The sequence below is a fragment of the Pollachius pollachius genome (genome assembly GCF_949987615.1).
Source record: "Pollachius pollachius genome assembly, chromosome: 15".
NCBI lineage: Eukaryota > Metazoa > Chordata > Actinopteri > Gadiformes > Gadidae > Pollachius > Pollachius pollachius.
This window is the reverse complement of record NC_136948.1, coordinates 4657358-4672031: the sequence shown is the minus strand read 5'-3', so window position 1 is coordinate 4672031 and position 14674 is coordinate 4657358. Positions and strand designations below refer to the sequence as shown.

At 48.1% G+C, this 14674-nt stretch overlaps 1 protein-coding gene across 1 annotated transcript in view; it reads left to right on the top strand.

Moving 5' to 3' along the window:
• Positions 1-1904: 1904 nt before the first annotated feature.
• The window catches only part of capn3a (calpain 3a, (p94)), a gene marked incomplete at both ends in the record, with an annotated part of 14892 nt that continues 2122 nt past the window's right edge, over positions 1905-14674 (top strand). Inside the window, 16 exons of the mRNA XM_079752228.1 lie at positions 1905-2156; positions 2902-2971; positions 4479-4597; positions 5470-5603; positions 6591-6759; positions 7471-7554; positions 7890-7984; positions 8426-8503; positions 9254-9414; positions 9819-9988; positions 10531-10542; positions 10693-10901; positions 12662-12698; positions 13604-13684; positions 13801-13858; positions 14412-14501. Of these exons, the coding sequence (XP_079608354.1) occupies positions 1905-2156; positions 2902-2971; positions 4479-4597; positions 5470-5603; positions 6591-6759; positions 7471-7554; positions 7890-7984; positions 8426-8503; positions 9254-9414; positions 9819-9988; positions 10531-10542; positions 10693-10901; positions 12662-12698; positions 13604-13684; positions 13801-13858; positions 14412-14501 (1819 nt within the window). The remainder of the gene's footprint in view (positions 2157-2901; positions 2972-4478; positions 4598-5469; positions 5604-6590; positions 6760-7470; positions 7555-7889; positions 7985-8425; positions 8504-9253; positions 9415-9818; positions 9989-10530; positions 10543-10692; positions 10902-12661; positions 12699-13603; positions 13685-13800; positions 13859-14411; positions 14502-14674) is intronic.

The window sequence follows — 14674 nt, the reverse complement described above, 5'->3', positions numbered from 1 at the left end:
GTTCTGTTCCCTGTTCTAGAAACATTCAGCTCCCCCATAGACTGGATACTATGGTGGGAACTTGAACCACGTCAATTGTTTCTGTTTTAAACTTTTCACGAATAAAGATTCATCCAAACTTATAACAATTGGGCTAATTTATTAAAGTAATAAAACATATAACAACATACAACAGTCATGCAACAATCCGAAGCCTCAGATGGGAGTCCCCCCTGCGTCTCTCTAAGAACTCTGCAAGGAGAAGTCCAATGCATTGGCAAAAGCAAGGACTACTTATACAGTGGCAGCCAGGTCTCAGGATGCTGAGAACAGCTCTGCTCCCTAATTAAACTATAGTATGGTTAACCAGATGGTAGTCAATGACTGATGGAACTCCTTAGGATGTCATAAAGGGGGACGTAGCCGTGCCTTATCAGTTGGAACACTTGCTCTTCAACCTTCCCAAACGGGCTCAGGAAACAGGCACATAACAAGGAATGGCAGTTTCTGAGAAAAGGAATGTGAAAATCGAATTATTCTTTCTTTAATCTGTAACGTCAGAGGTTTGTTGTTGGCTATACAGTTTCCATTACTTGTGAAATAAACTGCCAAATTTGGTCTATTTCCTTTAAAGCACCAATCAGCAGTTAGATGAAACTGGCTTTAAATCATTGGTCTAATGGTCTCTTGAATAAAAGTTTCTAACGTTTATGCGTGTTTTGTTTCGGAGGGCTCTTGCCGTTGAGGCCCTTTAGCTCTGGCCTTCGCTAAACACACCACTGCCAAGCAGCGGCTGTGTGGGTAGAAGTTCATCCACCTTTGGTTGCCGGTTCTCCGTACCTCACATGATGCAACCATCAGCAGAGACCTCGTGCTTCTGTTTGTCAAACCAACGGTGAAATCAGGAGCCTGTTCAGAGTCTGAAAGACTGTGGAGATCATGTGATCAGGACTGACACATGATCAGGAGAAGTTGGTATTCAAATAATTCATAATAATTATATATATTATAATGTGAAAATTATATATTTTCACATTATTTATAGTTGCCTTTCAGAGCACCCAAGTGGCTCTGCAATTCAGACACTATTTGACGTTCATGTTGTTTGAACTTTGCTATCATCACACAGGCCCCGACATCCCTCCACGTTTCCCAAATAGCCTTTAGCGAGGCCAGCACACAAAATGGTGTACATCTACTACGGGATACAACTCACAGCGTATCCCAGCTGGCACATGGAAGCCATGGCACCACCGTACGAGCACAGTACACCACAGCCGGCTGCTAGGCCGTAGCGTTTAGCCTGGGGTCGTTGTGCTGAGGCGGCTGGATGGGTGAGAATGGGTTTAAAGGTGCTGAATGCCTTCTGCTGATCCAGAACATCCCCTGACCGGCCCCCTACTCTGACCTGTGGGCCTTTGTCTCACACAACAATGATGGACGCACAGCGTGGGGTGTATTGTTCAACCGGCCAATCAGAATACTACAAATATATACTCTCTCTCTTTCTCTCTCTCTCTCTCTCTCTCTCTTTTCTCCTGCCTCTATTTTTTGTGTGTGTGTGAGTGCCTCTACGGTGTCCGTGTGTGTGTGTGTGTGTGTGTTTATATGCATGTGTGTGTATGTTATGTGTATATGCATGTGTGGGCGTGTGTATGCATGTGTATGTATGCATGCGTGCGTGTGTGTGTGTTGCGTGCCCCGTGTGTCACGCCGATGCTCGGCCGGGTAAACAAACGAAGGTCCCGTCACACACGTCTACTCCGTGACCCGTCGGCTCCAGCGTCACTCCAGCCGCGATCCAATCCGAGCTCAGCTGTTTGGATTTATGCCAGGGCTTCCAGCCTCCTAAGACTTATTGGTACAACCTGGCCCGGGCCCTTGTTTTTATTTTTCTACACGTCGACACCTCAGCCGAGCCGAACATGCCTTACATGCCGTCCGGCTTTTTCTGCGACCGTCTGATCCGGGAGCGCGAGCGGCGCGACGGGGAGGGTTCCCTGGGCAAGCCGCTGCGCTTCAGCGGGCAGGACTTCACCGCGCTCAAGCAGGAGTGCCTGCAGAAGAAGAGCCTGTTCGAGGACGACACCTTCCCCGCCAGCGTGGAGTCCCTAGGCTACAAGGAGCTGGGGGCCAAGTCCAACAAGGTCAAGAACATCGTCTGGAAGAGGCCCAAGGTAGGTGGTCGCAGGAGGCCTGGGGGTGGGTGGGATTCATGGGCTGTTGGGGGACGGGGGGGGGTGTATGATGGTGGAGACCTGGGGGTGTGTGTTGGTGGAGATGATAAGTTGTGTTTTGGCAGCATGGGGGTGTATGATAATGGAGATGATCAGGTGTGATGTGGGGACCTATGGGTTGTTGATGATGGTGGAGATGATCAGGTGTGTTTTGGAGACCTGGGGGTTGTATGATGGTGCTGCTGTTTAGGTGATGATTGATTCATTGAGTTTTGAGGTCTGGAGACGCTTGGTTCATTGATTGATGAATGAGGGGTCTTGTGAGAAACAGAGAATTGAAGGTGATGTTGAAGATGATGCATGTGGGAGGTGGAACACTCTTTTCCCTGTACACCAAGCAATGATACCCGGGTGTGGAGTTGTTTTGCACCGATTACTGTCTTACTTACGGGTGGAAAGATGTTCAAGAAGTAAGTCTGGTCTTCCTGTCCTTTGGGAGTATGCTCTGCCCCTACACTTAGAGAGGTGGTGGACCACCAGAAGTTCTTGGTCAGAGCGGTCTCCTCACGACCTCATCAGAAAGGGTCTTCTGGTTTCACCCGTATCAGAGGGAGATTAGACCATCTCCAAGAAAAGATATGTCCATTTATATAAAGATGGAAGATGGATGTTGGGAAGAAGGATGGACGGACAGGGAGACGCATGGATGATGGATTGTAATTTCACTTGGTTTCTGTTTCTTCAGGAAATCTGTGAGAACCCTGAGTTCATTGTGGGCGGAGCCAGCAGGACAGACATCTGCCAGGGAGACCTGGGTAAACGATCAGCTGATAGTACCATACACTTTAACCACTTTCCCCTGTCCCTCACCTCCGGGTAAGACCTCGGTAAACCATCAGCTGATAGTACCATACACATTAACCACTTTCCCCTGTCCCTCACCTCCGGGTAAGACCTGGGTAAACCATCAGCTGATAGTACCATACACTTTAACCACTTTCCCCTGTCCCTCACCTCCGGGTAAGACCTCGGTAAACCATCAGCTGATAGTACCATACACATTAACCACTTTCCCCTGTCCCTCACCTCCGGGTAAGACCTGGGTAAACCATGGCCGCCTTAAACCCCTCTCCCCTCCCTGTCCCTCCACCTCCGGGTCAGGGAACCGGCGAGGAACCGGGCCCTGGACACTGGGGACCCGATTTACGCAAACAGCACCACAGCGACCACTGATGAGCTGATTGATTGGCTCAACCACCAATCAACCACTCACACCCAGATCGCATGACTGCAAACAGTCACAAGTACCATGAAGAAGTGTCGGATAGGGAAAGATGTACTACACCGAACCTACACAACAAGCAGGGCATCACCTGATAGTACCGTACACTGCGCAGATGCACACTCCTCTCCCACAACAGCACGCAAACATCCCATAATGTCCCCCCTGCAGCAGCCTCCCAACATTATGCTAACTCTTCTGGAAGAGAATTCAACCTGCAGCATTTCTCATTGTTGTGGCGTTTGGGGTCGCAAATAATGAGCAGCGGGTATGAACACAAAAGTCCCCGCCGCCGACCCCTGACCCTCGCCCCCACATTGTTCCACACACCGTCACCTGACAATCAAACGCACAGCTCAGCAGGCCCGCCAGAGATTAGCAGATGGAAGTCCTTGGAGGATAGGTAAGGGTTTGGAGACTAGAGAGTTTAGCTCGGATAGGTTGTATATAGTTCTAATCAGAAACCCCCTCGGTTTCTACCGTACCTGACCACGGCACTAGGGTCCTGATACACATCGCCCATAGAGGGAACACAACCTTTACAATGTGAAGCCGTAGAGTCCTTGGGCTTTGGGCTTTAGAAGCATTAAGACACGTTTGTTAGATCGCTTGTTCCTTTTGTTTTGTTGAATCCTCAATCATTGAGGGAGGAATGGGAAGTCGCAATACACAACACACTTCACTAATCCTAGGGGCCGTCCGAATATTGACTGTTCAATTGCAAGAAACGTGTGCTCAAAGTTAAGGGTTAAGGAATGCAGATGGATTAGGATTATATTTAAGATTCCACCCATCTGGTCCTGTTGGGGAGGAGTCCTGAGTAGAGTCTAAGGTGAGGGGGGGTCTTAGGTGAGGGGTCTTAGTAGGGTCTAAGGTGAGGGGTCCTAGTAGAGTCTAAGGTGAGGGGGGCGGGGTCTAACGTGAGGGTTCCTAAATCCAATCTAAGGTGAGGGGTCCTGAGTAGGGTCTAAGGTGAGGGGTCCTGGTGGAGTCATAGCTGAGGGGTCCTATAGAGTCTGAGCTGAAGGTTCTCTCTCCAGGGGACTGCTGGCTGCTGGCTGCCATCGCCTGCCTCACTCTGTATGAGAAGCTGCTGTACCGCGTTGTTCCCCAGGAGCAGGGCTTCTCCGACGGATACGCCGGCGTCTTCCACTTCCAGGTCACCACAACGCACACAAGCACAAATGCACACAAACACACACAAACACACACACAAACACCTTCAAGACCTCCGTTGATGCTATTGTGGCAGGGACTGAATCTCCATATCGCTAGCCTCATAGCATAATTGCCTAAGCCATATTTAAAGGTTAATCTTGTATTTAGCATAAAAAATGCCAGTCAAACAGATGACTTAGGCAGGTAGTGATGATGGAATGTAAAAAGCACTCTGATTGGCTTAGGATATAGCCAATGAGGCAGTTAATCAGCAGCGTTAGTAAAGTAGAGTTAGCTAAGATATCACAATTTGGCCAAATATGCAAATATGCTATGAGGCTAATGATATGTGGTGGCTGTTGAAGAGCCACATCTACAGGAATTAGATAATTCATAAGTCATTAACTTTATAGAATTATTGTAGAGATTAAGAACTAACCTTTTTTTTAAAGATGGAGGGTTCAAGGAGTGTGCTAGCATAATCAAACCAACAAAGGCAGGCATCGATACTAATCGCTATTTTGAATCAATGAAAAACAGCCAACCTCACGACATGCTGTTGCTATGGTTTGGGTACTCTTTAAAGGGCCCCTATTATACCAACAGGTGTGATGTTGATTTGTCATTAACAGGCCCTTACTCTATAGTGACATCACAAGTGGGAGTGTCCACCAATATATGTAATGGATAGATCCTTCTGCCAGTTGGTACGATCCAATGGGTAAACTGTACCATTCATCTGGGAGGATTTTGCAATGAAAGTGTAACGGCTTATCAACATCAGAACCAGGGGTGATTATAGGGACCCCTTTAAAGCTTAGCATTGCCCAGAGAGCATTCCCATCTTAAAACCTTGTCTCTGACCCCCTGCAGTTCTGGCGCTATGGCGACTGGGTGGATGTTGTCATTGACGACCGCATCCCAACCTTCAACAACCAGCTGGTGTTCACCAAGTCTGCCGAGAGGAATGAGTTCTGGAGCGCCCTGCTGGAGAAGGCCTACGCCAAGTACGTCCTCGCTAACACACACATGCAAACCCTAACCCTAACACCGGAGGGCGCCACTGCCAAGTACCGTTCAACAGGGTATCACCGCAATCACACAGATTCAGAGAATGTTTCATGACGAACCAGGTATAATCGAACTGGATGAGAGCAAGACGTAGGACTAGGGGAGGCCGGCAGAAAATACTGGCCTCCGTGACCGAATTTACAACCGGATGTTACGTTTCAGAACGTATGGGCGATCTTGGCAATGAGAAGCTAAGAATTGCTGTTCAACACTGGAATTATATGATCAGTTCTCCTGTCCCAATTCATGTGGGAAGTAATGAATGATCTTATGTTTTTGAGGGATTTGAGGGACGTTTGGGTGGGAATTCAACAGGAATTATAATATTTCAGTAGAATATCAAGAGAATGCAGCATTTTACAGCTGCATGCATTGATGAAAATCACATTAAATAAGACACAAAATCATTGTAAATAAAACTGCAGAGAGTCCACTACAAATGTAGCAGTCAAGACGTCCTGGGCAGTGATGTTATTTTGATTAGCGAAATATAGATGCTAATGCGATGTATATGCTCATTTAGTGTAGATGCTACTGTGGTGTAGTTGCTCATGTGGTGTAAATACTAATGTAATGTAGATGCTAATTCGGTGTGGATGCTAATGTCATGTAGATGCTAATGTGGTGTAGATGCTAATATCACGTAGGAGCTAATGTTGTGTAAATGCTAATGCCATGTAGATGCTAATGTTGTGTAGATGCTAATGCCATTTAGATGCTAATGTTGCGTAGATGCTAATGCCATGTAGATGCTAATGTTGCATAGATGCTAATGCCATGTAGATGCTAATGTTGCGTAGATGCTAATGCCATGTAGATGCTAATGTTGCGTAGATGCTAATGCCATGTAGATGCTCATGGGATGTAGATGCTAATGTATTACCATGTCTACGTCCCGCCTCTTCTCCCTCCTCCTCCTCCAGGCTCCACGGCTCGTACGAGGCCCTGAAGGGGGGCAACACCACCGAGGCCATGGAGGACTTCACCGGGGGGGTGACCGAGTTCTACGAGATGAAGGAGGCCCCGAAGGAGCTCAACAAGATCATGAAGAAGGCCCTGGAGAGGGGCTCGCTCATGGGCTGCTCCATCGATGTGAGTCACCGCCTGCCCAGGCTGGTTCCGCCTCTGTCACCTCCTGCCGAGTCCGGTTCCGTCCGGCATTGGCCCAAAAAAAATTGCAAGAAGTCAACCATTGGTTCTCTGAAAAGTCGGTAGAACTCGCTAGTTTACGCGACGACGTCAAATGCGACGTAACCACACCTAATTTGCGTACGTTGTGCTGTTGGTTCTCTGAAAGAACCGCTAGAACTCACCGGTTTGCGTGATGACGACTTTTGTGGCGTCATCGCCTTCGTCCTTTCCAGGCGCAGAAGAAGGACCTCGTGGGAAACAAAAGCAGCAAGTGCAATTGATGGGATTGGGAAGGGGCGGGAACTGGAGATGAGGGAGAGAGAGAGGGAGAGAGCTGTGTGCAGCGCAGGGACGAGGGATAAAACAGAAAATAAGTCGCCAGTCACACGAAAAGTCACCAGAATTGCCGCCAGTACCTAGATAACCTTTAAGCCGCCAGAGATGGCCAAAGTGGCTAAATCGAGCGACAAAGCCGCCAAATTTGCAACACTGGTTCCGTCTCCATCACTTCCTGTTGAGGCTGGTTCCTTCGATGCAAGTAAACATCTTATTGAGTCTCCTTCTATGGATCTGAGTCAGAACATGTGGACCTCGAAACATTGTATTGGCTGGGTCCGATAGATGATGATGGTTAACCCATGCGTGTGTGTGTGTGTGTTTGTGTGTGTGTAGTCCCTGGTCCCGGCCCGCTTTGAGACCCGGACCACCACTGGCCTGGTGAAGGGCCACGCCTACTCTGTAACCGCTGTGCAGGAGGTGAGACCCCCCCCCCCAACCATTCTCAGCATTTTACCTACAACTAAACACTAGATGCTGACGGACACACTGTGACTTTCTGTTGAGTTATTTCATTAGTCCAAGGTTGGAATACTGGAATAAAAAATATATATTTAATATAGATAATCTTATTACAAAGATTTACAATTATCTAACGAAGGAATTTCCCCTCCTGGGGATCCATAAAGGTTTTTATCTTACCTTATTATCTTTGACGTCATATTGTCTTTAGCAGTTTATAAATCCGTTCATATTGTAAATTACTACACAACGACTGGGATCTCAACCGCCAACCGTATGATGTCCCCCGACAGTGCAAGCACACCCAGACTAAGGACTCCAAGGTGCGCCTGGTGCGCCTCAGGAACCCCTGGGGCCAGGTGGAGTGGACCGGCCCCTGGAGTGACAAGTAAGCCCGGGGGCGGGCTGCCGTCCTCGTCTTCACCCATCAGCTTCTTTTTGGGGTGGCATGTGACTCAGGAGGTAGAGCTGGTTGGCTGGTCACCGGATGGTTACTGGTTCGATCCCCGGCTCCTCCTAGCGCCGAGTGTCACGGTGTCCCCGAGCAAGGCGCCTCGCCCTGACTGCTCCCGACGAGCCGGCTGTCGCCCCGCGTGGCTGACTCCGCCGTCCGTGTGTGTATGTGTGTATGAATGGGTGAATGTTAGGCAATATTGTAAAGTGCATTGAGTGGCCACTGGTTAGAAAAGCGCTGTATACATGCAGGCCATTTACCATTTAACGTTTACCATTTGTTTTGTGCCTTGGTGTGAAGTGCCAGTGAAGACTGACACAGGTCACCCAGCTCGCTGTTAATCCACGTTGGTGTTCTCTTCCCCGCCTCCCATAGCTCCAAGGAGTGGACCTCCCTCTCCAAGCTGGAGAAGGAGAAGCTCCAGCACCAGAATGCCGAGGATGGAGAGTTCTGGTGGGTCATCCTTACGACAACTTTTCACCTCTCACTCTGCCCGTCCCACTCTGCCCCGTCTCACTCTGCCTGTCTCACTCTGCCCTGTCTCACTCTGCCCGTCTCACGCTGCCCGTCTCACTCAGCCATATGTCCTCCGTTCGTCTCACTCTGTTTGTCTCACTTTATCCCTTCTCATTCTGCCCCGTCTCACTCTTGCCGGTCTCACTCTTGCCCGTCACACTCTGACCCGTCTCCCTCTGCCCTGTCTCACTCTGCCCTGTCTCACTCTGCCCCGTCTCACTCTGCCTGTCACACTCTGACCCGTCTCACTCTGCTCTGTCTCACTCTGCCCCGTCCCACTCTGCCCCGTCTCACTCTGCCCGTCTCACCCTGCCCCGTGTCACTCTGCCTGTCTCACTCTGCCCTGTCTCACTCTGCCCGTCTCACGCTGCCCGTCTCACTCAGCCTTATGTCCTCCGTTCGTCTCACTCTGTTCGTCTCACTTTATCCCTCCTCATTCTGCCCCGTCTCACTCTGCCCCGTCTCACTCTGCCTGTCACACTCTGACCCGTCTCCCTCTGCCCTGTCTCACTCTGCCCTGTCTCACTCTGCCCCGTCTCACTCTGCCTGTCACACTCTGACCCGTCTCCCTCTGCCCTGTCTCACTCTGCCCTGTCTCACTCTGCCCCGTCTCACTCTGCCTGTCACACTCTGACCCGTCTCCCTCTGCTCTGTCTCACTCTGCCCCGTCTCACTCGGCCCTTCCAGGATGTCCTTCGAGGACTTCAAGAAGAACTTCACCAAGATCGAGATCTGCAACCTGACCCCTGACGCCTTGGAGGACGACAAGATCCACAAGTGGACCGTGTCGGTGAACGAGGGCCGCTGGGTGAGGGGCTGCTCCGCCGGGGGCTGCCGGAACTACCCAGGTACCCTCCTCCAGCGGCCACGCCCCTGCACACCTGTCCAATTACTGCTGATAATTAGCATAACCAGAGTTTGTGTTTACATATGCTACAAATACCAACCTCCCATTACCACACCCCTACACGCCTGGACAATTGCCAAACCTGATGAGCATGGCTAACCCATTGTAACCCCATACGTACGTAGGCATAGGCCTATATTAACATGTGTTTCAGACCCCTGCCACCCACTGACAGTAGCAGAACCATCTCTATCAATAACATTTACAAATGGGTATTGGCATAGCATTAGCATAGCATCGGTCGTTGGACATGAACCGACCACAGACCCTACAACCCCCCGGCCGGAGCGCCCAATACAGTATGTGTGCACCGCTCGAAGAGTGACTGGCTGCTCCTCCGCCCAGACACCTTCTGGACCAACCCGCAGTACCGCCTGCGTCTGCTGGAGGAGGATGACGACCCCGAGGACAACGAGGTGGCCTGCTCCTTCGTGGTGTCCCTGATGCAGAAGAACCGCAGGAAGGAGCGCAAGATGGGCGCCAACCTCTTCACCATCGGCTTCGCCATCTACGAGGTGCTCGGTCCCGGTTGATTTATGTCAGGCTTTTCGAAATAAGTCTGGCTTTTTGGGTCAGGCTTTTTTGTAAAAGATTGCAGGCGTACACACTTAGATACACTAAGACGTAGGCTGTTTGCGTAAAACAAAACAACCACAATTGTGCAATTGTACTGATCCGATATGGCTACCCAATCACAGAATCTTCATTTGCATTTAAGGCATTTAGCAGACGCTTTTATCCAAAGCGACTTACAATAAGTCAATTTGTCATAAGAAGGTGAAACAATATATCACTGTCGGTACAGTAAGGATGTTCATAGAAACAAGTGCCAAGCACCAACAATTGTTATGTTAACCCCCTTGCCCGTATACAACAAGGATAGCTAGGATAAGATACTACACAATGTTAAGTACTACATACAATATGCAATAAGTGCGTATATTAAGTGCCACGACGTACAACATACAATTTCGACCCTTCATGTCTCATGTAATGTGTACGGGTGGTTCCTCCGTGTAGGAGTGACAACACTAACCTCAAATTTTTCTGTCCACAGGTGCCAAAGGAGGTAAGGAAGGACACTTTAACTACGAATCTGAAGACTGCTGACTCACTAACCGCACGGTTTATTCATCTTTTACACATTTAATATGTTGTGGTGTAACATGTCCTCGGTGAACCGCTGAACCTCTGTCTCGAACTCGGTAACCCCTGGCAGATGCACGGCAACAAGCAGCACATGCAGAAGGACTTCTTCCTGACAAACTCGTCCAAGGCCCGCTGCAAGTCCTACATCAACCTGCGCGAGGTGACCCAGCGCTTCCGCCTGAGCCCCGGGGAGTACGTCATCGTGCCCTCAACCTACGAGCCCCACCAGGAGGGCGAGTTCCTCCTGCGCGTCTTCTCCGAGAAGAGGAACACCTCAGAGTGAGTCCGGAGAGAGAGCGGCCTTAGAAAGGCCGAGTTCTGGGTGGGTGTAGCCTAGCCACAGAGCAGTTTAGCCACAGATCTCAGCATAGCCTAGCCCCTGGGCTTAGCCTAGGCGAAGATCTTAACCTAGCCCCAAAGCCTAGCCTAGACATAGAGATTAGTTTAGCTAGAGAACTTAGCATAGCCTAGAGCTTTGACTAGCCACAGAGCTCAGTCTAGCCACAGAGCTGAGCCTAGTTGAGGTGAAGTATGATAAGGAAATGATGAGTTACCCAGGGAACAGTTACTGTACTGTAAGTCTGTGTTTAATAATCTTATTTATGTTGCTGGTTTATTTGCAGGGCTGGGCATCATAGATTATCTTGCTGGTATGACACTGAACCCATTCTACAATAAACCATTTCAGGTCATAAACAGTTTCTATTTGAACTGAGGGTACATGTTGGTTTTCCATGTGAAAATGAACTGAGCAAAATTCCTAAAGATGATTTCCTTAAGAAAATTCATCAAGTTTCCAGATTTAAATTGGACAGCAATAATGCACTGGGCAAAATAGGTTGAAATGCACCAAGTTCAATTTATTTCAAATGATAAGCTTCTTCTTATAAGCTTCTTCAAACTAGGAGAATGTATTGCAAACCAAGGTACAAATACAACAATGATACCCAGCCCTGTTTTTTATGGTTAACTGTAATATTAGCCTGAAAGAGACTTAGTTTTGCAGACGATACTAATATTTTTGAATTGTACAGAATGTTTTATAAGTGTGTTGTGTGAGTTCCATTTGGGCATGGTTTATTGTTTATTTGGAGGGGAGAAAAAACACTCAAGGGCAAACGATTTTAATGGCGATTTGATTTGTAGAGCTGGAAGAAACCGGCCACAGTTCGAAGCGGTTATGGAATCATTTTTAGAGCAAGCGGCTACAGATTTTTGCACGCTCCGGTAAAGATTCCCTTACAGTTTACTCAGCACCAAACATCAGCCACACCTTTCCTGGACGGGGGACGAGAGGACTTCCAAGACCAGTCTGTAATCTGCTGGACCTGAACTTGCAAAATACTACGCAAAATAGCCCCAAGCTCTCTCTCAAACTGCAGATGAATGTACACTGTACACTACCAGTCGGTCAACTAAATCCCAACTTGATCTTTTTTTTTACTGGATAGGAAGTCTGTTTTGAACCTGCCCCGGCCGCTAATCAAACCCCTAAGTAGGAGGCTACATTCGATTTGAAAAAGTATTGGAATTGCCCCAAGTTTTCACAAGCCAATACACATAATGACGAAATCATAAACTTCCCCTGATGCTGTATCTATTCACATCTAGTTATACGTTAACATTCCCCTCCATCACCAAGCCCTGATCCCATACAACATGAAATGAAGATCTTCTGCAGTCAAGAAGCAAATCCCCCCAAAATAATCTCTGAGGCCAGAACACAGGTGGTATCAGACTAACCCTTCTCTCCCCAGCACACAGACAGGGTAAGACTTAGCGCTCTCATTCGGGTTCCTTATTCCATTGTTCACAACCCATTCAATTTGGCCTACCCCCCCCCACATAAATTCAACATTTAAAACCCAAGTTATGGTTGAACATCTGCACAACTCACTTGTTGGTCGGATGTTGTTGTGATTGTTGTTGTTGTTGTTGATGTTGTTGTTGTGATGAGACAGTGGGATAGGGTCATGGTCTTAATGCGTTGGTAGGCTTTGCCCTTGCTGCCGTGGTGACTGCTCTTCATTGGTTTCCAGGGAGATAGAGAACAGGATCGAAGCGGACCATCCAGTGGTAAGGGTTGACCCATTCATACATTAGCCTTGACCACCCACGGTCCCCATTTACCTAGCGGCCATCTTGGCTCCATCTTGGTTCTAAACTTATGCTGGTTCGGGGACCTGAATTGCGAAATGGCCGCTAGGTGAATCTGCTCCATGCTAGCAGAATCTTGTTGACCCTGTGCTGCTGATTGCTCAGATTGGTGCCAGGTGACACCCCTCGAGCCAGCACTGCTACTGATTCAAACCAATCATAAACAGCCATTATTGGGTTCTCTGCATTCTCCGTTTCATATTTTCTCTCGGTTTTATCTCTTCTCTTTCATCCCTAATTTATTTATGCTTTATCTCCAAATTATCTTTTTTCATCCCTTACCTATCTGTTTATCTCTATCTTGTTTAAACTTTCTCTTCTGTTTATATCTTATCCGTTTCATTGATCTTCTCTTTATCATCTCCTTCTAATTCATCTCTCATATGGCTTTCATTCTCTATCTCCTCTTTCATCTCTACCCTATCTCGGTTTCATCTCTATCTTCTCATCTGTTTTATCTATATCTTCTCTACTCTCATCTCTCGGTTTTATCTCTATCTTCTCTACCCTCTCATCTGTTTTTTTCTATATCTTCTCTAATCTGTTTCATCTCTTTCCTCTGTCATCTCTCTCCCATCTCTGTTTGATCTCTATTTTCTCTACTCATCTCTCTGTTGAATCTCTATCTTCTCTGCTTCCATGACTATCTTCTCTACCCTCATCACTATCTTCTCTACCCTCACCTCTATCTTATCTACTATCTCATATCTGTTTCATCTCTATCCTCTTTCCTTTGTCTATCTTCTCCCCATCTCTCGGTTACATCTCCTTCTCCTCTCCTCTTCCATCTCTCCCCATCTTCTCCTCATCTCCCTCTTCTCCAGCCGGCTCCTGCCTCTGCGGTGGGAGACGAGAGCGAAGAGGACCAGAAGTTCCGGACGATTTTTCAGGAGATAGCCGGAGACGTGAGTGAAGGCGTTCTATGTGTCTACGTGAGTCTCTGTATCCTGGTTTGCCTGAGTGTGGTTGTTGTTGTTAAACAACACAAGTGCTGGTGGTCTGACCCCCCTGTGTCTCCCAGGAGATGGAGATCACAGCCAACGAGCTGAAGAACCTGCTCAACAAAGTCGTCTCCAAGAGTAAGTCCACACCCTCCCGGGCCTTATACCTATAAGGGTGTTCTCTTGAATGACATCCAGTTAGAAGTGATCCTCTCTTATCATGGGAAGATAGAGGAAGCAAAGTGAGCAAGAATACATTCAGTGAGACAATGGGTTAACAAGATTTTTATCGGGAAACTTTTGCATTTTGGGTAGCTAATACAAAGGCAACAAAGGTGAGTGGGAGTGACCATCTTGGAGGGTTTAGGATTGGTCATGGCAGGATAGGCCAAGTTAAACTGCCATACACCATGGGGGAAGTGGGTATGTCTGCAAGTCTGCAAGACAGTTATGAGAATTTACACAAGAAAGAAGTCAGTCGATTGGCAGGGCATTAGTATCAGACTTCTTGGCAATGTAAATGCCAACTATCTTAACACCTCTCAGTTAGAGAGAGGAAGGGAGGTATCTCTAGGTCCAAGGAGAATGTCTACAATTCATTTTAATATGACTAGTAATTATAACATCAAGGTTAATGTAATTGTATGTTATAGCTATGATTAATATTCCCATGACACTCTCTCCGTCTCAGACCAGGAGATGAACACGGAGGGCTTCAGCCTGGAGACGTGTCGGAGTATGATCGCCCTGATGGACGTATCCTTTACATGGAGAGCATCTGGTGCCTTATGCTGCACAACCTGCTCGCTCTACGCTGCCCACTAGAAACTCTCTCCAGAACGCAACTGAAGTGTCCCCCACCCGTCTGCCCAGTTGGTAACTCGTTAAATGTCAAAGTGTGTGTGGGTGGTTGTATGGTTGGGAGCACTCGGACCTCTCGTGACTGGTGTGTTT